At 43.8% G+C, this 26,257-nt stretch overlaps 1 protein-coding gene across 1 annotated transcript in view; it reads right to left on the bottom strand.

The window, feature by feature from the left end:
• Window positions 1–26,257, bottom strand: part of gpc3 (glypican 3) — a 643,491-nt gene that overhangs the window by 53,861 nt on the left and 563,373 nt on the right. Inside the window, exon 7 of the mRNA XM_034181673.1 lies at window positions 12,216–12,402. Within this exon, the coding sequence (XP_034037564.1) occupies window positions 12,216–12,402 (187 nt within the window). The remainder of the gene's footprint in view (window positions 1–12,215; window positions 12,403–26,257) is intronic.

Here is a 26,257-nt window from a genome sequence, read left to right as displayed (position 1 = left end):
AATACTAGATACTTTAAGACTTTTACTTGAGTAGCATTTCAATGGGTGACTTGAACTTCTACCAAAGTCATTTTTTTAATGGGTGTCTGTACATTTACTTAAGTGTGATTTTCCGGTGCTTTATACAACACTGATTTGGAAACTGTGCAATTTTAATAAAATGACTAAATCTTCAGGCTGCAGCTCAGTTTTTACATGGTCATGTGTTGTATGTGTTCATAAACTGATTACTAATCACGTTTGCTGCTGTAAAGTTACTTGGTGCTTTTGAGATCACCTTCGACTGACTTGACGGACTGACGTAAACTCTTAGTGTCAGCAGGGCTGGAGTCTAGAGTCCACTGTGAAGTTGGACAAATTATGCTTCCCATGGATCACAATGAGAAGCAGGGCTGGATTAATGCATGGGTGTGTCCGGGCTGAATTCCATGGGCCCCAAGTGACATGGACCCGTACACGACTATCGACATAATCCCCACATGCTGTATTAAGGAGCTGTGGAGTTCACGTCCAATAGTCCACAGACAGACTGCTGTACCCTACCTTTCACCCAGTGACTGCAGAGATAGACTCCATCCCCTCCTGACCCTTAACAGGAGGGGGTGTTTAAAAAAATGAACACAAAACAAATATGCTTACGGCATAAGGTGTGAATTACTGTTGTCATTTTTCAGCACGTTCACTGAATTATAAGGAAGGTTTGACCTACTTCATTGGAATTGGGGTTGTTTAAAAACACAGAGACCACAGCCAGGACAGGTACATAAATAATTACTACAATAACTACATACACAGTTACATAACAAATAAATAAATTAATGATCACAGCACACAGAAACAGAGACACTTTGTTCTGTGCTCTGAATGAACACGTGGGTGTGGTCCCCAAACAGCAGCAGCTGTTGAGATCTCAGGACCCGAAAGTCACAGCTGGAGAACACGTACCGTGTTTTGAAGGACATGACCTTACAACTCTATGCCATGAGGTGTGTGCGTAGTCCTGCTGTCCTCATGTGGAAATACATAAAAACATATCGCTTTTGCCACGGGCTGGAGCGGACCTTCAGCACGCACACCGGCAGACTGCTCCATGTGAAAAGAACTGTCTGAACATGTGTACACTCAGCTGGCAATCTGCACGTCACATCACCCATGTGAGCTTTGGTCCACATGAGGTGGTGTCTCTCCATTAGTGCGGCACTCGCTGGACCCGCACACCACTCACTGGACATGCATGCCGCTCGCTTAAAACGTGCATGGGGCTGGCTGGACATGGGGCCAGTAGATGTGGACATGATAAGAGCGCACCGCTTCATTCATGTCATTTCATGACTGTACATCTCTGACCATGGGTCATATACAGAGGAACAGGTTCATATTTGTATTGTCCCCTTGACAAGAGGGATTCAGTATTATAAATTGTGGTGTTGTTTTATGGTGTGTGTGTGTGTGTGTGTGTGTTTTTTTTTTTTCCCCACAGCAGCGACGTCCACAGACAAAGTGAAGGTGTGTCCCCTTGCGACCTGCAGCTGTTCAGATATCTGTGTTCGCAAGTCATAGCTGGGGAACACCTGTCATGACTGATGGAATATGACATCACATAACTACACCGTGGAGCTCGGACGTCAGCTTGCTGTCCTCACGTGGGACTAAATTGTAAAACATATTGCTTCAGCAAACCGCAATGCTGGTGAATATCATGCCATGCTGAGAATCACTGCAAGGCCTGTGTCACTTCAGAATTTCCCCACATTGTAATAATTAAAACACATATCACATTTGCAACATGGTCACCAGCGGAACACTGCACGCTGGACATGCCATGCCGGCTGATGCGGTCATGACGCCAGAGCTGGGTCTTCATGAGACGAGAGCCCGGCTGATAAAAACGTATATCGCTTTTGCCATGGGCTGGAGAGGGCGCTCAGCACACACACTGGCAGGTTGCTCCATGTGAAAAGAACCATCTGATCATGTTTACACTTTGCTGGCAATCTTCATGTCACGACAAGCTAAGGGTAACACTGTAGTTCTTACTGTGGTAGATAGACTGTCAAAAATGTCACATTTCATTCCTCTGCCCAAACTTCTTTCAGCCAAGAAAACTGCTGAGGTTATGCTCAGCCAAGTGTTTCGGTTACATGGTTTTCCCCAGGATATTGTGTCTGACCGAGGGCCTCAACTGGTGTCGAATTTCTGGAGGGAATTCTGTCATGTCCTCGGGGTTTCAGCCAGTTTAACATTGGGCTACCATCCACAAGCCAATGGTCAAACAAAACGTTTAAATCAAGAATTGGAAAGGGTCTCTGTATCCTAGCCTCACAACAGCTTGCCACCTGGTTTACCCAACTACCTTGGATTGAACCACCTGCCCTCTGTATCTACTGGTTATTCCTCTTTTCATGTCGTTCATGGTCAGCTCTCTCTATTCCCTCCCACAGATCTCAACTCCTTGATCCCCTCAGCACTCTGCCTCATTCTCCGCTGCTGACGAGCCTGGGAGAGGGCCAAAAGAACCTTGATTCGCACCTCTTAAGCCTATAAGTCTGCTGCTGACTGGAAGAGGTCTTCTGCGCCGTCTTACGAGCCCAGCCAGAAAGTCTGGCTCTCCACTCGCCATCTCCAGTTAAAAGGACTGCCCAAAAAAACTGGCTCCCAGGTTCGTCGGTCCATTCCCTGTATCTAAAGTTATTAATCCTGTGTCTGTCCGTCTCTGTCTCCCTAGGTCCTTGCTTATTCATCCCACCTGTCACACCAGTCATATCAAACCGGTCAAAACCAGTTCTTTGTGATCTGATTTGCTGATTAGCACCTGGGGTTATATAAGCTCACTTGGTGTGTTTGTCCCTCGCCAGTTTTTCGTGCCTTGTGCCCTCATACCAGCTCTGTTCCTGCTTTCGTATTCCTGCCTGCCTCATAGTGTGTACCTGACCTCCACCCTGTTGCCTCGACCATGCCATTTGCCTGATGTTTTTTGTACTGTCGCTTTTTCTGGACTGCTTACCCGTGTACTGACCACTGCTATCCACCTCAGTAAAGTCTTCTAAAAACCAGATCTGCTTGTATGAGCCGTGCATTTGTGTCCTGGAATTCCTGACCATCCAACCTGATAGTGCTTCCCCATTTCGTTTTTGATTCACAGATTTTCTTCCAGTTTCTGCATCTTTTGTGTTATGTGTGAAGGGGCCCTAAGAACATATCTGATATCGATAGTTGGAACTTTAGACCAAGTGGCGCAACTCACACAGAACAAAAATAAAGTTACACTTGCAGCACACACATGTGGCCATAGATCTATAGTAACCTAGATACCACATTGGGCTCCAGAACAGACAATGCGGTATCGAGGTTACTTTATTTCTATGCGTGTGGCCACCGGAGGCAACAACACAAATCGGCCATTGTTTTTGGCTGCAGTCTATGACACTGTTGCTGGCGCAGTCAAGAGGACTACTGTGACAATGACAGAGGCAACGACAACAGTTTTATTTCCTCCAAAAAAGTGAGTCAAACTGCTAGTGCGGCAGTTTTATGGTTATTCACAGAATGACATAGTGTCATTGAAGATGGTGGGGATCCAATTTGCAAAACCTGCAAAACAGTTGCGGTGAAGGCGGGTAAAACTATAAATATAATAAATCACCGGAGGGACAACCACCTGGATGTAAACACTCAAATGAAGGTAATGTACAATAACAGATATACATTATGTTAATGACATGTTAATTAATGCCATCTTGAGTTGTTAGAGGGAATGTTAATATAAATGTGTGACTCTCAATGGTGTAACTTTAACATTGAGACTTGGGCTTCCAGTGCAGCTCATGCTTGGCTGTGTGACCTAGGCTAGCTTCTCTGGGAGATAACGTTAGACTGGACTACACGCCGTGGGCTCCGAATTTACCCGGCGTAGTCTCCCTGTCTTTCAGTGGACTTCCACTCCTTCCTCCCGTATCTGCCAGTTGTAGGATAATACGAATGTAACATGGAGCTCGTATGTAGACTTCTAGCACTGAAAAAACCTGATCACTGTTAATAACACAGTGCGACCGTCTGATTTCTCTCCACAAGCCCCCTACAACTTCAAACTTGCATTTCACACAAATAGACATGAGTAAATAAAGTTAAAATGAGATTAGGGAAAAATCATTAAGAAATAGGTTATCAACTGATAATTACACTTCAGTTTTTTCCCTTAGAATCAATAAAGAAAACCTTGCATTGTCTTTTTTCAATAACAAAATGTTTTATTTCTTGTTTACATTCAATAAGTAACAAACAAAAGAAACTGTGTGTTGTTTCTGTGATTTCTGGTACTTTTTTGGTAAAGTTAATTATTGCATGATAAACATCGTATCATGATCATTTTTTTGATAATAATCATACCATCAAATTTTGTAATCGTTTCATCCCTAGCAGTCCGAGAGGTCTTGGGTTCTATCGTGTGGTCTATGTCTGACTCGGTCCAGTGCTGGACCTGAGTGTGCACTTTGGATTTGGAGGGATGGGGGTCAGAGAGGGGCGCAGGTGGACTCCTGTGTCCTGGAATAGCTCCCCTGACCTGGAATGCTGTGGAGAATGTGTGGAGTGGAGCATGATCGGTCAGAAAGGGGAAACGTGTGTCTGTGTGTGTGTGTTTTTATCATCAGGTTATGGATAGGTGTTGAGAATGAGTGGGGACAGATCACGCGTTAGAACATCACCATGTGGTCAGCGGCCTGACAGCTGTGTTGTGTCGTGGTCTCAGTGTTGCGTCTGTCATGTCTGGACCTTGTCGTCGTGGATTCTCTCACCTTTCTCACACCATCATGTGCACGTGCATGCGTGTGTGTGCACGCACAACTCCGTCACTTCACTCGCAGGCTTTGTGAAACCAGATCTTCCTCGTTCATCTCCGAGCACCATACCACAGACAGCCATTAATCCTCGTGCACTTTCAGCTGACCTCTGACCTCCAGTCCCCTGTTTGACCAAAATGGGCCGAGCAGCCGTGCTTGGTCAGCATCCCGGGTTCATCCCAGGATATCAGCTGCTATCTGTGTGCCTGCCAAAGATCAGGGACACTCCAAGGTCTGCAAACTGCACGGGCTCAGGTGCAAACACTGAGACACACTCATCGTCAACACACACACACGATTAATTACCACAACAGACCGAACGTGAGGGGACGCTGAGGTTGAATATGGTCAGTCTGTAAAAGGAAAAGCTTTAAATTTCCACTGCATAAGTGAGCAGCAGAGGCGACTCAGTGACTCGAAGCGGAGCTGTAGATTGAGGTGAAGAGCAGCTTGTGTCTTTCTCACAGCCTGTAGGAAGACGCGGCCCTTCAGGATTGCTGGGTGAACCAGCTGGGTTCCTGCTCTCACTCCCTGCACGGCAAACCCAAATCGTTGCCACAACATCCCTCGCTGGAGGACTACTCCCACTGCTGTGTTTGCTCAGCTGCGCTGGCTTTGTGCCGAAGAGTCGAACCCTCTTGTTCTTGCTCCCTGGCTTTTCTGTTTGGTTTCTTTTCGTCAAACAGTTTGTAGCTTCATTTGTTTGTTTGCCTTTTAGAGTGCACGTCAGCCGTTTTCAAGAGATTGTGAGACGGTCAAGAGGTCGAGGTGACTCTGCTACCTGAGGAAGTCTCACGCCTCTCGCTGCATCGTGTCCCAGTGGCATCAGCTTGCACAGCGGTCATGTGAACGTGCTTTTGCCTGTGATCACTTTGACTCACTGAAAGTCAAACCTCTTAGTCACCAATTTGAGAGTAAATGGCTCCAATTTGGTTGGTAGGCTGAAACACAAACAAGTAAATAGGTTGTCCCAAACATTTTTTTGTTTTGTTTTACAGTTTTAATGTAGTTTAAGGTGCCTGAACAATTATAAATCGTCACATGATCAACCTTTTCAGCAACATAATATAGATCACGAGGTGTCAAGGTACAAAGAGATGTTTTTAATAATCAGAAATTTCACATACAGTCAGGCAGAACACAACAAAATCACCAGTGTTAAATTAAAAGTCCCACTCTGGGTCAGAGTAGGACCATATATACACCGGCAGTATTAATTTAACACTGTCAGTGTTAATTTAACACTGGTGATTTTTACTGTGTAGATTCTAAAGCTGGACGACATGCTCTATTAATAATCACAGCATTTGTCTTTTTTTGGTGATATATCATAATATTACAAATTTTGCACAAATGTTATGTTTTCTTTAATTATTATCTTTTATTTATTTATTTTTAACCAAAGGTTTAACCTTGAATGTTTTCATTTTCAGATCTGCTCCCTCGAACTTAAAATGTGAAAAACTTAAAGCTATACAGCCTTTCAAATTTCATAAAACGGACCCGTTTTATTTTCCACTGATATCCAAGCAGTACAATATCGGTTTATTTTTGTAACATGTTGCAAAATTACAGCTCATTTTAATGAGGAGAACATATTTCCTTGGGGAGAATTCAAAGGGAGTATTGTCTTTTCCTTTGTCACAGTCGTGCAGGCTAACTGGAGGAGGAAGCGTGTGTGCACATGCATGCGGTTTTGAGATTATCGCGACCTGACCCATGTCCTTGATGATCATTTCCAGAGCGTGCACGCTAACATCCATAAGATGTCTTGTAAATCACTTCAGAGGTGCTGTCTGGTCTCAAAAACAGTATTTTTAGATTTGGAAGTGTTTTTATACAGAAATAAGCTGTTTTGGAGCATTTTCCGCCATCTTGATTTATTTTTTTCGTGCAAGCAGCCAGCTGATGCCACATTGCCTTTCCCACTGGCAGTCACTGTGTCCTTTCCAGCCTCTTCGCGCAGACTGGGGGAACCTCCCACATGATCTATGACGTCGCTACCATATGTAGGTCATGGCGTCTGATCGCTTGAATTTCTACCCCTCATGGGGAGAAATTCTAAATTGTTTCCAGACACTGTGAATTTTGATCATATTGCCAATATCATACTGTGACTCCTTTATTTAAATGCTAAGGAATAAAATTATAGTGGTGCCAAAGAAAATAATTTTCATTGCTTAAATCTTAAAAAACCAAAGCCCATCCAGCTTTAATGAATCAAAGATTTTTACAGTTTTATATGTTTAAACGTCCATGGGGGCATTAATTAACAGTTTTTAACTGAGCCAGCAGCAAAACATGTCTGCTGGCTCTGTTAATCCATTTCCATGACAACTATGTGTTATTGTGAAAACTACACTCAACAAAACTATAAACGCAACACTTTTGGTTTTGCTCCCATTTTGTATGAGATGAACTGAAAGATCTAAAACTTTTTCCACATACACAATATCACCATTTCCCTCAAATATTGTTCACAAACCAGTCTAAATCTGTGATAGTGAGCACTTCTCCTTTGCTGAGATAATCCATCCCACCTCACAGGCGTGCCATATCAAGATGCTGATTAGACACCATGATTAGTGCACAGGTGTGCCTTAGACTGCCCACAATAAAAGGTCACTCTGAAAGGTGCAGTTTTGTTTTATTGGGGGGGGGGGGGGGGGATACCAGTCAGTATCTGGTGTGACCACCGTTTGCCTCATGCAGTGCAACACATCTCCTTCACATAGAGTTGATCAGGTTGTCAATTGTGGCCTGTGGAATGTTGGTCCACTCCTCTTCAATGGCTGTGCGAAGTTGCTGGATATTGGCAGGAACTGGTACACGCTGTCATACGCCGGTCCAGAGCATCCCAAACATGCTCAATGGGTGACATGTCCGGTGAGTATGCCGGCCATGCAAGAACTGGGACATTTTCAGCTTCCAAGAATTGTGTACAGATCCTTGCAACATGGGGCCGTGCATTATCCTGCTGCAACATGAGGTGATGTTCTTGGATGTATGGCACAACAATGGGCCTCAGGATCTTGTCACGGTATCTCTGTGCATTCAAAATGTCATCAATAAAATGCACCTGTGTTCTTCGTCCATAACAGACGCCTGCCCATACCATAACCCCACCGCCACCATGGGCCACTCGATCCACAACACTGACATCAGAAAACCGCTCACCCACACGACGCCACACACGCTGTCTGCCATCTGCCCTGAACAGTGTGAACCGGGATTCATCCGTGAAGAGAACACCTCTCCAACGTGCCAAACGCCAGCGAATGTGAGCGTTTGCCCACTCAAGTCGGTTACGATGACGAACTGGAGTCAGGTCGAGACCCCGATGAGGACGACGAGTATGCAGATGAGCTTCCCTGAGACGGTTTCTGACAGTTTGTGCAGAAATTCTTTGGTTATGCAAACCGATTGTTCCAGCAGCTGTCCGAGTGGCTGGTCTCAGACGATCTTGGAGGTGAACATGCTGGATGTGGAGGTCCTGGGCTGGTGTGGTTACACGTGATCTGCGGTTGTGAGGCTGGTTGGATGTACTGCCAAATTCTCTGAAACGCCTCTGGAGACGGCTTATGGTAGAGAAATGAACATTCAATACACGAACAACAGCTCTGGTTGACATTCCTGCTGTCAGCATGCCAATTGCGCGCTCCCTCAAATCTTGCGACATCTGTGGCATTGTGCTGTGTGATAAAACTGCACCTTTCAGAGTGGCCTTTTATTGTGGACAGTCTAAGGCACACTTGTGCACTAATCATGGTGTCTAATCAGCATCTTGATATGGCACACCTGTGAGGTGGGATGGATTATCTCAGCAAAGGAGAAGTGCTCAGTATCACAGATTTAGACTGGTTTGTGAACAATATTTGAGGGAAATGGTGATATTGTGTATGTGGAAAAAGTTTTAGATCTTTGAGTTCATCTCATTCAAAATGGGAGCAAAACCAAAAGTGTTGCGTTTATATTTTTGTTGAGTGAATATTACAATGAGCCTACAGGAAAAATATTTTAACAGGTGTTTTGACCCACCAGAACACAGACCACCTCTCTGATCACAACTCCAGCAACGTTTGATCAATGTTGATCTCAAAGTTAATAGATATTTGGCATTATTTTTCATTACTTCATGTGTGTCTCCCCCCAGGTGTATATAAGGGGCCAGCGTGTACTCTGTACTATCTGTGTTAAAGGTATTGTGCAGTTCATATTATCACACTGGTGACTACCACACCAGTGTGATAAACCATGTTATCACCTGTTCCAATCCTTGAACATTAAAATTTTGATGAAAAACATTTTTACACAGTTTACACATTTCAAAGGTGTGTAACTGTGTGTAACTGAAGATCATTTAAAGCTTAACGAGCATTTAGTTCAAAACTCTGCAGTGACAATTAAAGCAAGTTACTTCTATAAGAAAAATACTTAACAGGTGTATGAATTAACTGTACAGAAGATCAACATGCACACACATACACACACACACACACACACACACACACACACACACACACACACACACACACACACACACACACATTTCGCCTTGTTGAGGTGACTGCAGTTTCTTGGTCATTTATGGACACACCTGTCCAATTATGGTTTAAATGGAAAGGAGCTGCAGTTGACTGTGTCTCCTTCCTCCTCACAGAGGGCATGTCTCTATGTTTATACCTCAGTCGGATGTGGATCCACAGGTTTACGAGTGGATCCAGACCCCTCGTATCTCTTGTAGCGGATCCAGGTTTTGCCGAACTGCTTTTCTTTGGCCATCTTTGTTGACGGAGGGACAATAGTTCCACACAAAATGGATCCCTAATCTTGTTTAATGTATCAGTTTCACAAAAATACAGTCATGAGGTATAAAAACAAAACACCCACTCGTCTGGGGAGCAATGTGAGCGGATCCTATACTTCGTTGGGCATGGTGGCTCACCTGAGTCGGAGGCGAAGGTGATCCCTCCGCCATTCCCAACTCACAGGATCCGCTCACATTGCTCCCTAGACGAGTGGGTATTTTGTCATTGTATTACAGTAATATTTTGGCACACCTGTGCAATAATCATGGTGTCTAATCAGCATCTTGATACACCACACCTGTGAGGTGGGATGGATTATCTCGGCAAAGGAGACGTGCTCACTAACACAGATTTAGACAGGTTTGTGAACAATATGAGGTCTGTTAGAAAAGTATCTGACCTTTTTATTTTTTGCAAAAACTATATGGATTTGAATCACGTGCAATTGCATCAGCCAAGCTTGAACCTTCATGCGCATGCGTGTTTTCACGCCTGTCGGTTGCGTAATTCACCTGTGAGCACGCCTTGTGGGAGGAGTGGTCCAGCTTCCTCGGCAGATTTTCATTGTCACGAAATTGGCTGATCGACTGCCGCTTTACTGCATCAAAATTTTTTCAGAAACTGTGAGAGACAGCCAGTTGGAAGCCATTCTGAAAATTCAGATGGCTTTCGGTGGCTTTTCGGTCATGTGACTATCTGAGAAATTGTGGACGAGCTGGACATCCACAACATGTCCCAGGCTTCATCACAGCGTTGATTTTGTTGTGTGCCTCCGTCCCAACGCGCGAATTCCTCCGCACGTCTTTTCATGACAAAAAACTCCTGTAACAGTGGAATGTGCCGTTCATTTCCAAAGTGAATGCTTTGTTGATCCGGGACATCGTCTGACTACCAGAGAAATGGCAGAAGATGTGGACATCAGCACTTTTTCGGCATGAAAAGACTTGCGGAGGAATTCGCGCGTCGGGACGGAGGCGCACAACAAAATCAATGCCGTGATGAAGCCTCACAGGACATGTTGTGGCATGTCCAGCTCGTCCACAATTTATCAGATAGTCACACGACTGAAAAGCCACCGAAAGCCGTCTGAATCTTCCGAATGGTGCAAGAGCTGGGCATGTTAGGGCTTGTCCTGTGAGACCAACACGGAGGTGCTTTTGTCCCGTGCCATTAGCAGCTCCGTGGCGAATTCCTCTGCTCCTCTTTCCATGACAAAAACTCCTGTAACAGTGGAATGTGCCGAAAAAGTGCTATGTCCACATCTTCTGCCATTTCTGTAGTAGTCAGACGACGTCCCGGATCAACAAAGCATTCACTTTGGACATGATCCGGTCGTTTCAGCCTGTCGATCGCCGCTCGGAGCGCAGCGCACCCTCCGCCATTGTGCGCCGTCTTTAAACCGGTTGTAACACTCCTTAATCTGTGTGATCCCCATAAGATCTTCACTGAAAGCCATCTGAATTTTCCGAATGGTTTCCAACTGGCTGTCTCTCACAGTTTCTGAAAAAATTTTGATGCAGTAAAGCGGCAGTCGATTGGCAAATTTCCTGACAATGAAAATCCGCCGGGGAGGCTGGACCACTCCTCCCACAAGGCGTGCTCACAGGCGAATGACGCAACTGACAGGCGTGAAAAAACTCACGCATGAGCACGAAGGTTCAAGCTTGGCTGATGCAATCACACATGATTCAAATCCATATAGTTTTTGCAAAAAATAAAAAGGTCAGATACTTTTCTAACAGACCTTGTATTTGAGAGAAATAGGTCTTTTATGTAAATCGAAAATGTTTTAGATCTTTGAGTTCAGCTCATGAAAAATGGGAGCAAAAACAAAAGTGTTGTGTTTATATTATTGTTCAGTGTAGTTATAATCTGATTTTCCATGTAATCTGGTCTGATTATAGTCACTTATATTTTGCAGTCTGATAAGATAATCACGATTACATGTAATCCATTACTACTCAACTTTGACATTATGGAATTTTGTGAAGGAAGATGGGCTGCATTTCTACTCGTATAGCACTTTTCTGTCTAGCAAATGCTTGAAGCACTTCACCATGACACCTCACATTAACTTTCCCAACCCCGCATGGAAAGTTCTTGTAAGTACTGTATTTTCCAGGGTTTTTTTCCTGTATGACCTTGAAAAGCAGGTCAACATCACTAATTGCTGAACTCATCCAAGAGGTCTGTAAATGGTGCAAATGTGGTTGAGCTTCACCCAACCTATGCAAAGGTATTCTGATTATTGTGTTTTAGATTTTTTTTCTTTTGGCTCTGTGACCTTGAAAGTTAGCTCAAGGTCACTCATCACCAAACTCGACAAAAATCCTTAAGAGGTGCATACATGGTGCAAATTTGGTGTCCCTACATTCAACCTGTGAGAAGTTATTGTGAGTATGATATTGGGCTACACACATGCATGCATGGAATGACAGACAGACATAAGAACAGCATTATTATGCCCCCACCGGGGGAGAAGGGAATGACAAAATTTTGATTTCTCACAATTTAATCCTTTAAAGTAGATTTTGATATCCACTGTGAATAACTGGGCACATGACCTTACCTGCAAAGATTCGTAAACGTTTGCGTTTTGGCGGCGGTCCAAGTCCTGACATCCCAGTACATTCATCTTCATCATCACAGTCACCGCTCGTGAAGCCTTCTTCTCCCTCATCCTTCCAACCATCAGCTCCACCTCCATGTGACCGGGCTCTCCAGTGCTTCTCAGATACTGTCACCAGCTTCAGTAACTGTGGGACAAACAGGATGTGGTTAATGGTCACGACATTAAAACGCCCTCTGACTCCTCATCAATCACTGTTCGTGCAGAATGTGGCTGTACGTTAACGCCATACCAAAGTTGTGAAAATCAATCTAGAGCTGTCTCATAATCGGAGCATGCACTTACAAGATTTGGGGAATTCCAGAGGAAAACTTAGGAAGATCTAAAAGAGGTGGTGTTTACCAAATTCTAAGTATAATCACCAGCCAGGGAAGCAGTTTTCTTATTTGTATCAGGTTTATTATTTTTGTCCAAACATGATTCATTCAAAGGTCTGCGGCCGTCATTCCATGTAATTTACTGGCCAAAAAAGAAAGAGTGGGATAAGCAGATTGGTTTGATTGTGCTTTTACTGGCAAACACGATTGTCTTGAGTTGCTGTTTCAGAGCAACAGGGAGACAACAACAGCAGATATCATACTGTGCTCAAGTGGACAACAAGACCTCATGATGGAAAACGGGAAAAGGCAAGATAAAAGCAGAGGACGAATTAACCACAGCATGTCTGCAATATAATGGGATTACATCGAATATGTCAACAAACTCTAAACCAAGCAAACATTGTGTACTTGAAACAAAATATAATATCTGTGACAACAGCACTTAATCCACTTTGGTCTGCGAGCTGTAAAAGCAGCTGCGTGTTCTTTTCAGATATTTTCCAAGTGATTTACTCAGGCTCATAATATGTTGTGCAACACATACAGAAACATATTTGTTGAGAATTGTGCAAAACTAATTAACTCGTAAATAAAACAGAAATGCTCAAGAGCTGGAAAGCAATTTGATTAACAGTCTTTCAATTCCTGTGGAACATAGAAAACAGTGAACTGTTTTCATTAACAGTGACCATTTATTTACAGAACATCATCACTCATCTTCAACCGCTTATCTGGGATCAGGTCGCAGGGGCAACAGCTCCAGCAGGGGACTCCAGACTTCCCTTTCCCGGGCTACATTGACCACCTCTGATTGGGGGATCCAGAGGCGTTCCCAGGCCAGTGTGGAGATATAATCTCTCCACCTATTCCTGGGTCTTCCTTGGGGTCTCCTCCCAGATGGACGTGCCTGGAACACCTCCCTAGGGAGACGCCCAGGAGGCATCCTTACTAGATTCCAGAACTACCTCAGCTGACTCTTCTCAACACAAAGGAGCAGCAGCTCTACTCTGAGCTCCAAACAGATGACCAAGCTTCTCACCCTATCTCTAAGGGAGACATCAGACATCCTCCTAACGAAGCCCATTTCGGCCGCTTGTGCCCGCAATCTAGTTCTTTCAGTCATGACCCAAACCTCATGACCATAGCTGAGAGTAGGAATGAAGACTGACTAGTAGATCGAGAGTTTCACCTTTTGGGTCAGCTCCCTTTTCGTCACAACAGTACAGTAGAGCGAATACAATACCACCTGTGCTGAACTTATTCTCCAGCCAATCTCACGCTCCATCATCCCCTCACTTGTGAACAAGACCCCGAGGTACTTGAACTCCTTCACTTGGGGCAAGACCGCATTCTCTACCCGGAGTAGGCAATCCATCAGTGGCCTCAGATTTAGAGGTGCTGATCCTCATCCCAGCCACTTCACACTCGGTTGCGAGACTACCCAGTGAGTCTTGGAGGTCACAGGCCAATGAAGCCAACAGGACCACATCATCTGCTAAAAGCAACAATGAGACCCTGAGCCCACCAAACTGGAAACCTTCCTCCCCCTGACTATGCCTTGACATCCTGTCCATGAATATCACAAATGGGACTGGTGATAAAGCACAGCCTTGGCGGAGGCCAACCCCCACTGGAAACGAGTCCAACTTACTGCCAAGCACCCAAACACAGCTCTTGCTTTGTGAGTACAGTGATTGGATGGCCCTAAGAGGGGACCCCCTCACTCCATACTCCCGCAGTACCTCCCCCAGTATCTCCCGGGGTACCCAATCATACACCTTCTCAAAGTCCACAAAACACATGTAGACTGGATGAGCATACTCCCAGGCACCCTCCAGGATCCTTGTGAGAGTGAAGAGTTGTTCGGTTGTTCCATGACCAGGACGGAACGCACATTGTTCCTCTTTAATCAGAGGTTCGACTATTCACCAAACCCTCCTTTCCAGCTCCCTGGAAAGGAGGGCCTCCTTTACCAGGGAGGCTGAGTAGTGTGATGCCCCTGTAGTTGGCATACACTCTCTGGTCCCCTTTTTAAAAAAAATATGGGGACCACCACTCCAGTTTGTCACTCCTTAGGCACTGTCCCAGACCTCAATGCAATGTTGAAGAGACGTTTCATCCAGGACAGTCCCAGAGCCTTCAGCAATTCTGGACGGATCTCATCAACCCCCAGGGCTTTGCCACTGCAGAGTTGTTTGTCTACCTCAGTGACTTCCACCAGGGAAATTGATGATAATCCTCCATCAGCTTCCAGCTCTGTCCCTACTAGAGGGTGCTCTGCTGTGATGCAGGAGTTCCTCACAGTGTTCCTTTCAGTGGCGGATTACATCCTCAGTTGAGGTCAACAGAGTCCCATCCTTACTTCAGACAGCTTGGATGGTTCCCCGTTTTCCCCTCCTGAGGTGCTTCATGGTCCACCAGAAGCACCTTGGTGCAGACAGAAAGTCCTTCTCCAGGGTTGCTCCAAATTCCTCCCACACCCGCTGCTTTGCCTCCCCCACAGCAGAGGCTGCCGCCCTTTGGGCCTGTCGGTACTTTGCAACTGCCTCCGGAGTCCTCAGAGATAACATATCCTGGAAGGACTCCTTCAGTTGGATGGCTTCCCTGATCACCGGTGTCCAACACAGTGTTCAAGGGTTGCCACTGCTTGAGGCACCCAAGACCTTCAGGCCACAGCTCTCCGCTGCAGCTTCAGAAATAGAAGCTTTTAACACTGCAGATTTTGGTTCAATGCCCCCAACCTCCACAGGGATGCCAGAAAAGCACTGCAGGAGGCCTGAGTTAAAGATCTGTCTGATGCTGCGTTTACACATAACGACAAGTCACGAATGCCACAAAATACACATTCTTGGCCATTGATCACAAATGTGATGATTCGGGACAGAGGCGTCAGGTGAATTGTGTCCACACACACACCCATATTCATCCAAAATCAGATCGCTCCAGTTTTTCAGAAGAACTTTGTGACTGCATGCGTAGTTGGGCTCTGTGCCATGGAGTGGCACAGAGAGGAGGAGGAGGATGGAGCCAGATGTGTGGCTTCATGCGGCTCTTGTCTCGCCCATTTTCCCAAACATCAGGCACATGCAGCAGGTGGAACACCTGCAGGAGCGCGCTGAAGAGCACTGAAATTAGACTTTTAGCCGACTTGGTGTCAGCAATCAAACTGAATACGATGCAGCAGGGTTTAATTGTGTGCATGCTTCTTCCTCTGCCAGACTGGAGGAGGTGCAGAGATGTCTGGCTGCACGTGAGTCTCCTCTCGCTCCTCTGGTTGCTCAGACTCATTCTCCCGCTCATCGGTTACAACAGCAGGTGGAACACCTGCAGGAGCATCCTGAGGAGCTTCAGCAGGAACTGTGGAACGACATTTGGAGCCGAGTTTAATTGTGCGCACGTGATAGAAAACTGATTTGTCGTGGCGCGCAGTGAAATGTGACGCCGCGTTACAAGTTGTGTCAAAACTTGACAGGTTCCGTGTCACTTCGTAATAACGCGTGACAGTTTGGGCTCCGAGAACCATCACAGGAACCACTACGAACGTTGTCACGTTCTATTAAGGATCAATACTCATCAAGACGGATCAATACGCTCAGTTGCAACCTCCACGATGTGAGACGAAATGAGGGTGGTGTGTGACATTCGTGGAAGATTTTTTGACAGGCAAAAACATGCTCCACGAATATCAAGAATATCACGCACCAACACGCACTATTAAGAAACCTATTCAGATGCGTTAAGTCACATTAAGAATGTCAGGAATGTGTCACGAATGACAGAAAATTGACATTCGTAACGCGTCTTGGTTATGTGTAAACGCACCTTGAGAGTGGGCTCCTCCAGACATTCACAGTTCACTCGCACTATCCGTTTGGGCTTACCAGGTCTGTCCAAAGTCCTCCCCCACTCTCTGATCCAACTCACCACCAGATGGTGATCAGTTGACAGCTCTGCCCCACTCTTCACCTGAGTGTCCAAAACATATGGCCTCAGATCAGATGATATGATCACAAAATTGATCATTGATCTTCGGCCTAGGGCGCTCTGGTATCATGTACACTTATGAGCATCCTTATGTTTGAACATGGTGTTTGTTATGGACAGTTCATGACTAGCACAGAAGTCCAACAACAAATGACCATTTGGGTTTAAATCGAGGTGGCCGTTCCTCCCAATCACGCCTCTCCAGGTGCCTCTGTTATTGCCCAAATGTGCATTGAAGTCCCCCAGCAGAACAATGGAGTCCCCCAGTGGAGCCCCATACAGGACTCTATTCAGGGACTCCAAGAAGGCAGAATACTCTAAACTGCTGTTTGGTGCTTACACACAGTCAACAGTCAGAGTCACCCCCGCCACCCAAAGGCGCAGGGAGGCGACCCTTTCATCTACCGGAGTAAACTCTAATGTAGCGGCACTCAGCAGGGGACTTGTGAGTATTCCCACATCTGCTTCACACCCTGGGCAACTCCAGAGAAGAAGGAGAGTGGTTCCAGAGCTGAGGCTGTGCGTGGAGGCGAGGCCCACCCCATCTAACTGGTATCGCTCCACCTCCCACACAAGCTCCGGCTCCTTTCCCCACAGTGAGGTGACGTTCCATACCTCCAGAGCTAGCCCCTGCCACCCAGGTTTGGTCTGCCGAGGCCCTCGACTTTACTGCCACCTGTGGGACACCGCACCCGATGCCAGCAGTTCTCCCTGCGGGTGGTGAGCCCACAGAGTGGAGATGGAAGGTCCATGTTGCCTTTTCAGGCTGTGTGTGACTAGCCTCTGTGGCAAGACCAGCCATCAGGCGCTCGCTGACTGGCCCTCCATCCAGGCCTTGCTCGCGACGGCAGCCCCGAGCTTCCTCTGGGCCGGGTCATACTTCCTATACCTCATTTTTTCATGGTGTCTTGTGAACCATTCATAGTCTGGCCCCTCGCTTGAGACCAATTTGCCATGGGAGACCCCACCAGGAGCACAAAGGATTCAGACAACGCATCTCTCAGGTTCATAGCGGTACACAAATCTCCACCAAGATAAGGTGATGGTTCCCCGAAAGGAACAAGACTACAGCTATATTTTATTAAATCGGAATTGGTTTTGGGATTACACACAGAGAAGATGACTGATACAGGCTGCAAACATTCCCACAAGTTTTATTTTTAAGCTTTTGTTTTTATCACACAGCCTGACTAAGGCAGGGGTGCTCTGGCCAAGCAGGTAGGTTGCTTGCTTCCAGTTTTGAAGGTTCCCGGTCCACGGCCACCTGTTCTCCATGTAATATGGAGTTGCATCAGGAAGAACATCCGTTGTGTGTAAAACTTGTACCAAATCAAAATGCAGATTCGTCTTGAATCTGCTGTGGCGACTCAGAGTAAAATAAGAATCAGAATCAAATTTATTGCCAAGTAAGTTCACACAAACAAGGAATTTGATTAGGTGTTATTGGTGCGTAAACAATAAGAAAATTTAATAAATTAACCCTCTGGGGCCGGCGCCGTCGTTTTTTGCTGAAAAGTTAACTCCGCGGACATCCGAGTCAGCCATCGGCCAGCTTTGTACTCCTCATAGAAGCTGTGTGTTGACATGCGCAATGTGAGTATCCAATCGGAATTGGTTCACCATCACATGGTTTTCCAAAATCCAATCGTAGGGCAGATTCACCTCACATGAAAAGCCAAAGATCGTTTTCAGGAGTGATAAGTTACTAGTTGGTCCGTTTGAATAGCGCCCTGGGTGCTCCAATGAGTACATATACTATTGGGCTCCAAAGGCGCCCTGCGCCATTACGCACAGCAATCACTGAAAGCAGACAGAGCAGACAGAGAGTCTCTGATGACAATCTCACGTGCTCAAACAAAGAGTGTGTAACTATCAGGATCCACTAGTTTGCCTGTGAATGTTACTAGATAACTCTGTTGCTTTTACCATGAAGACAAAAAAAGGCATAGATCATTTTGTATATATTGCTCAAAATGTGCATTTGTGTTTATTGTTTGAACCTTTTTGTTGTACACACACAAGACCTCAAATTACCTTTATAAAGTGTCAAACCAGTTGTTTACTATAGTTTGCTGTGTGTTTTGAATAAATGTGTGTGGAAAATTATTTTCTGCTTTACTTTTTTCTTTCTTATTTTTGTTTGTAAACCTTTATTACACTTATAAAACACAACAAAAGCATATATATTCTGAAAGCACAGGTTGTCCTGAAAAAAAGAGACATAAAACTTGATTGTGGGATGCAGGGAGAGCTGTTAACAGCAATAATAAAACATTTATGCCAGGTGAGTGAACTGTCCAAAAAATGCCCTCGGACCCCAGAGGGTTAAACACTTGTGTAAGAAGTAAAAGAGTCAAATAGGCAAAACTATATTCACTGTTAAAAAAATAAAACATATTGGAATGAGACTGCAAAAACAGGTGATTGGAGTACAGATGTACAGTACCTTTCAGTGCAGGGACGACCAATCTGTATTTTATAGTGGGGGGGGCGCAAGTGGTCTCTGCCATTGTTTGAGTCCAGCTGTGGATGGAAAGAAGCTGTTTTTGTGTCTTGAGGTTTTGGTCCTGATGGACCTTAGCCTCCTGCCGGAGGGGGAGGGTGACAAAACGTTTGTGACCTGGGTGAGAGGGATCGGCCACTATCTTCACTGCTCATCTCAGGGCCCTGGAGGCATATGAGGGAGGAGCTGAAGGGACTAACTTTTTACGTACACAGCCTGACAAAATAAATACAGATTCATGACAACGCACGTACTGTGTGACTGGTCAAACTGATATTCCTACGTATAATTTATGTTGTGCAGATGTTCATTGCAATCAGATTATGATTCTTGTATTTTATAATACTGGGTTTAAGCGTACATGTTTGATCTGGTCATTTGTAACTTTACTGTGACGCATTAAATGAAATAACCTTCCCCGCCCAGCCGATATGCCTGCATTTTGACGGTGTTCAGCTTCACGGCATCACACGATTGAGAACCAAGCTAAGGTAACAGATGTGCTACATTCCAGCCGTCTACCTCCTTTCATTTCACTGCTCTCTCTTCTGTTTTATTAATTTCCTTCCTATCTGCATACGTCAGCATACATTTTTTGTTGTTGTTTTTAGTTGTTTTGACTGTCTGTGGGAGAAAATTGGGTTCATATGGGCCTAGACTCGGGTCAGCTGCAACGTCTGTGTGAGATCAGACTGTGAGAGAAAGAAAGTGAGCGAGAGCGGAGGTATAAAACTGAGAGATAATCACAGAATTACGTCAGTCAGAACATAAACAACTGCTGCATATACAAACTAGTCAATCTGGATTTCATAAGGGACATAAACTAAAAGGTCTGGAGGGAGAACACACACCATCTTGCCGCCTAACAAGCTTCTATTCTTTCCGCAAAACTGACACATTGTTCAGATGAAGACCACAACATTTCAAACTGCCTGGCCACTTTGACCCAGGGATGAACAGACACACACTGAGTGGACGGCTGACTCGTGTGAACATCTTTTCACATGTACTGAAATGTTCTCAGCACCTGCTCATAGAGCAAAGCCCTCAGGAGAAGCAATGAAACACAAATATTTTCCAGAAACTCAGGCATTGCACACATTTTTACTTGAAGAGTCCTGAGTTTGATTTATTTTCCTTGTCTCATGTGATACAGATCTTAGGCTCTATTTTGACAGCGGACACAGATATATACAGATGAGGTAAGTCCATTTGAGGAGTTTAAGCACTACAAAATACCAGTACAAAGCCAGGTGCTGGATGCAAAGTGGTTAGATTCACCATATTCCTTCAGCACATGATATCACAGAGTGGAACCTGAGCCTTTCATTAAACTGGATTGCACCAGTGCTGTTGTATCAAGGAAACAAATACCAGTGAAAGGATTTCTGTGGACAGCATACTGCAGCCACCAAAGAACCCTGAGGTGAAGCAATGAACCGGCAAGGTGTGGGTTTGTACTGTTCCATGAGAGTTTACTCTTCTTTCATTTATGGGTGTTTTAAATTCACCAGTGTCAGAGAGAGAGAGAGAGAAGCTTCTACTCATGGTCAGGAATAATTTCTTCATCCTTTGAACCACCACAATCTGCCAGCAGACAATGATTTTAGGGGGGAAATCACAATAATTACACCATTTATCATAGCCAGAATTTGGAAAAATAGAAGTTATTCTCAGATATTTAAATTTCCAGCTGTCTTTGAAATTAGCACGGACATCTAAATTGTCACTGAGGAAAAATAACTGCTTAAAATAGCAGTATTTCATCAAAATCACTTTATTCTGCATGCGTAATTGAAGATTTTTACCAAAAATAAAACCATTTGCAGGATCCCGATTTTGTTAAAAATGAAAATTCTCCACTCCTCAGTGTAACATGGAACCCTTGAATGATTCAGCTGAGACCAACAGTCCATGACAAAAATTCAGCAACTTTTTGACTGAATTGGAGACTGGAGCAGAGAGACACAATAAAAGAAAAGCAAACATACTTATAGTATATGTATAACATGTTGAGCCCTTATTGTTTCCAATACTGGTACCACTTGTAGGCACTTGGGAAAATGTTGTTTATACAGATTCCATTTAAAAATCAATTTTCAAGGAAATTCAATTTGAGTATTTTCCTCTATTAATATTTAGAAATAACTATCTTACACAGCACAAAAACATTTTTGAGATCACTTACTTCTAGACATAACTGCACCATTTCCACTGAGGTGCAAGCCTTGCAGGTGCAGTGAAAAATGTGCCCATGATGTGTAAAAATCTGACAGGAGCAAAAACGACCCCAAAATTGCTTGGAGTTCAGATGGGCACTTATTATGTCCTTTGATCATATTGTATGAAAAACAGAAAAAAGGGGAAATTTCACACTTTTATAGTTATCTTTACAATGAAAGTGTGTTAAGAAAGTTGTTCTAGTAGTCTGTGATGACTTTTTCACCTTTTTTCAGCATCATTATATGCAAATATTGCCGTTTTGTGCTTGTCCCACACCCAGACTTTTGCTCTTCAATGATAAAAATGAATGGTAAAGAAACATTTTTTCTAATGTTTTAAAATATCTCTGAATAAAATATCAGTAAAATAATCAAAACATAATTGGGGTATTCAATGTCATACAACTGTTGTGATTTTTTTAAACAAAATGTAGTTGTCCCACACCATTACACCATTGCCGTAATTTCCACCACAACACTGCAATGTCCCTTTAAACAGTTTGTATGAAAGATTGTTTGGGTAGTTTCTATGGAAATAAACAGTGACATCAGAGCACATGTATATAGCACCAAATCACAACAAACAGTTGCCCCAAGGCGCTTTATATTGTAAGGCAATGGTGTGGTGGAAATTACATTTACAAGGCCAATAGTGCCCGTAGTTAAAGAATCACCCACAAATGTCCGTTTACTGTGCTGTCATCATAAATTAAGAGTAAAATGAGCAATCATTTTAACCAGCTCTGTGAGACACACAGACAAAAAGTCTGACTAAAGCTATAGGGCCACCCAAATTTCACTAAGCTGACAAAATTTAGTTTGTCCTGAAATCCAAGTGTTATAATGTGGGTTTATTTTTGAAACGTCCTGCAAAATTACAGCTCATTTGTAATCAACAGAACATATTTATCTGGGGCGGGGGGGATTCCATAAGTAATATTTTCTTTTCTTTTTAATGCCATCTGCAGGAGGACGTGTGTGTGTGTGTGTGCATGCATGAGCTTTTGAAAAAACAGGAAATTACCTTGATGTGATGCGTGACGCTGATGTCCAGAGGTGTTATCAGGTTACAAAAACAGCACTTTTTGTTTTAGAAGTGTTTATTTTTTGCAATTTTTTACATAATGTATGAGAAACATCTTATATTTACACATAAACGCTGTGGTTTGGAGCGTTTTCCGTAATGTTGGAGGAAGAGCCAGAGCGAGAGACAAGCCAACATACATCTCTATACCTCTTTACTCTGGGCTGCCACTGTGTGCTTCCCATAATGCTTTGCGCAAGTCTGGGGAAGGCCCCACATGATCTATGATGTCACTGTCAGACTGTATGGGTTTCAACCATCGCTGATGCAAATAGTTCAAGGCTGTCTGTTCTTTTGAAAATTTACCCTTCAGGAGAACTTTTATTAATGTTTTCGAGACATGAATTTTGATCATATTGATAATGTCATATTATGAATCCCCAAAAGCTAATAAACAGAATTATAGTGGTGCCAGTAAAAATTCTTTTTATATGTTAAATCTTAAAAAGTTTAGTGGTCCTATAGCTTTAAGGTCACGATTCCACAGGGCACAGTTCTGCTACGATCACCCACGATCCAAAAAAATGCAATAAAAAGATGAAACAGCTTGCCTCCTAACAGGTTGGCTTATACAATGCAGACCTGGCGACCTGGCAATCTGCCTGAAAAAGAAAGTAAGGCTCTGCCCACCTGCACACGAGGCCAGAATTGCAACAAACGCAGCTTCAACTTAATATTTTTACCTCGATGGAGCACGATCAAACATGTTTCAAGCTGTACTCACTAGGAGTAACCCATTTAAAAGACGTTCAAACATGATTGAAGATGTTAAAACTATAAACACCCAGAAGTTACCACTCACTAGTGACGATTTAGCAAGTCGGGATGAAATTTTTAAACAGTGGAGCAAGTTTGTTCAAGATGGACAAAGATTAATCAAGAAGTTACCATGTTGTTTCAAAACACACCCTGATATGCTATTAAACAGGAAGGAACGCCACTCTGTGGAATAGCCCCATTAGGTCTGATTCATATCTGATCTGTAGTTGTGTGAAAAACATCAGATAAAAGTACTTGGAATCAGTGAAGACACACATTACATTCTGGTCATTTCAACTGGCAATGTGAACACAGCCAAAGTCTTCTCATGATGAAGGACAGCTTAATGTACTGAAGTGTTTTGTTAAAGACAAGAACCATGTTTGTCTAAATTTGCAGGAGCCCTCCATAGATTTACTGAGGTCCTGAAATTCCTTCTCACAGCCCGTATCCTGGCAACTTGGCCGGACTTTGGGAGGAGAGGGGCACCTCACAAACCAATTGCAAGACAAACAAACACTTGTGAAGCAGAAAGAATGATGTCGTTCAGAGTATTTGTGAGCACAACCTAAAAAAGGTATTGAAAGTGACGGGTAAAACACTGACAGAAACTGCTGCACCTGGTTTAGAGCGGAGTCTGTGTGAACGCTGTCACCTGCTTACATACACACCACCTCAGTGCCTAAACACACAAACCTGGTCCTCCAGCACACAGACAACAAACCAGTACAGCACACATGTCAACATGCAGAAGAAAAGCACCAGATAAAAACAGGAGTAAATGAGCATACATCTATGGGTTTTAAGAATTAAAAATATAACACAATGCTAAAATACCCTTGGCCGTATGAGCATTGTTTCCTTTATACTTTGCAGTTGTTTCATTATTTATTAAGATCCTATTGTCTTACGTACATTTTGTACATGTTTGAATCAAATCATCATTTGTTCATGTTGTGCAAATCAAGGAATATTTGTGCAATTTCAGTCATTAATGAGACAAATTTAACTCCATAGTAAGTTAGGTTTGAGTTAGCAAAGGTTAGCGTGCAAGCTAACACCTGCAGAATGTCTTGTAAATGACTCCAGAGGTGTTATCAGGTCACAAAAACCGAGTTTGTAGAAATGTTTATTTCTCGCTATTATGTAAAAAAGCTATAGCTTTTACATAATATACCAGAAACGAAGCAGTTAGCAAGTAGCTATACCAGGAAGTGACATCACCATGCTAATCTCGGAAAATCTCAGCAAAATGTCTTGTAAATGACTCCAGAGGTGTTATCAGGTCACAAAAACTGAGTTTTCAGTTGTAGAAATGTTTATTTCTCGCTATTATGTAAAAAGCTATAGCTTTTACATAATATACTAGAAAAGAAGCAGCTAGCAAGTAGCTACACCAAGAAGTGACATCACCATGCTAATCTCTGCAAAATCTCAGCAAAATGTCTTGTAAATCACTCCAGAGGTGTTATCAGGTTACAAAAATGGAGTTTTCAGTTGTAGAAGTGTTTATTTCTCACTATTATGTAAAAAGCTATAGCTTTTACATAATATACTAGAAAAGAAGCAGCTAGCAAGTAGCTACACCAAGAAGTGACATCACCATGCTAATCTCGGCAAAATCTCAGCAAAATGTCTTGTAAATCACTCCAGAGGTGTTATCAGGTTCCAAAAACAGTGTTTTCAGTTTTAGAAGTGTTTATTTCACACTAGCTTTTACATAATATATGATAATAATCACGTATATAAACACACAAAACGAAGCGGTTTTGAAAAGACCAGCAACTGAAATTACAGCGCAGCTCTACTGTGATTGGCTGTCACCCGTGTCACTTCAAAACAAAACGGATCAGATTGAAACAGAATGTGACATGTTAACCTCTTAAAACACCTCTTAAAATACATCAAGGTTAGCCATCTTTGAACTTTGAAGAATGGTCCCTGTGAATTTCAGGAGTCTGGCAGTAATGAGTGTCCGTCTGAGCACAGACAGACAGACAGAGGGACAGACGGACAAAAAGTCTTCGTAATAAATAAATAATAAATAAAAAAATAAATAAATTCAGGAGCATAATTATAGAAGCTCCATAAATGAGGCGTAGCACCAAGCTGTGCCCTCGTCCATGCGCTACCTCTCTCTGAGGCCGGGTGCAGAACGTTGTGGCTTCTGCACTTTGGCACGCTGCCTCGGGAGGAGTAGACTGTGCCCAAAGTGACGCTGCACTCTTGGCACAGCGGAACCACAGCGTGATCTGACAAGAGCCTCCAGATTTACCACAAGAGGGAAAAAAAACCTCAAGATGCTCTGGGCTGGAATCTGATGCCATTAAAAAAAGCAAAAGGAAGCAGAAAGGAAACAAATAAAAGAGACATTTTTCTTTGAGTAATGCTCTGCATGTTTTCCATTAACACAGGAAATTTGAGTCTCTCCCTTCCATTGCTGCGTTTGGAGTTTTGCATCAGGAGCTGGTTTCGGCAGACAGCTGGACACACGGAACATGTAATCAGCACAGTTAGGCAGGCCGCAGGCCGCAGGGCTCAGCTACCCGTAACACAAAAGTGCAAGTCACACAAAGCACACGCAGCCCAAACATGTGGCGGATTGCTCAAGGCAGGTCAGCCCAGACAGAGACACAGAAACCACAGGTCTGTCCCTGCCTCTCACACGTGACATGAAAATCTGAGGAAGAGCTGAGAAACATAAACTCTATATATACTGAACAAAACCTCTGCGATGTCACGCATAGGTTTTCTGAAAAGCAGTTTTGAAGCTGAAATATCGCCAACATGGCAGTGCCTGCATCCTCCTAAGTGCTAGCCAACCCATAAACAGGTAAAGAGGTTGAGCGTGGGCAAAACCGGCATGACCTGAGTGCAATGAATGAAGCTCAAACACGCCCTCCATCTTGCACTTAACAAGCAAGCAAAGCTAAGCTTATGCTAACAAGCTAATTTCTGTTTTTGGTGTTTAATTAATGCAAATTTTTTTGTGGGCAGGGAGGTGGATTTCATAACAGCTGACTTGAGTGTGGGTATTAAGATCCATAACCAGGATATTAGTTGAGTAACTGCTGCACCATCAGTTGAGATATGTGACAAAGTTTCCTGCT

This window comes from Thalassophryne amazonica, chromosome 11, assembly GCF_902500255.1.
Source record: "Thalassophryne amazonica chromosome 11, fThaAma1.1, whole genome shotgun sequence".
Classification (NCBI taxonomy): domain Eukaryota; kingdom Metazoa; phylum Chordata; class Actinopteri; order Batrachoidiformes; family Batrachoididae; genus Thalassophryne; species Thalassophryne amazonica.
This window is presented reverse-complemented; position numbering and strand designations above follow the sequence as displayed.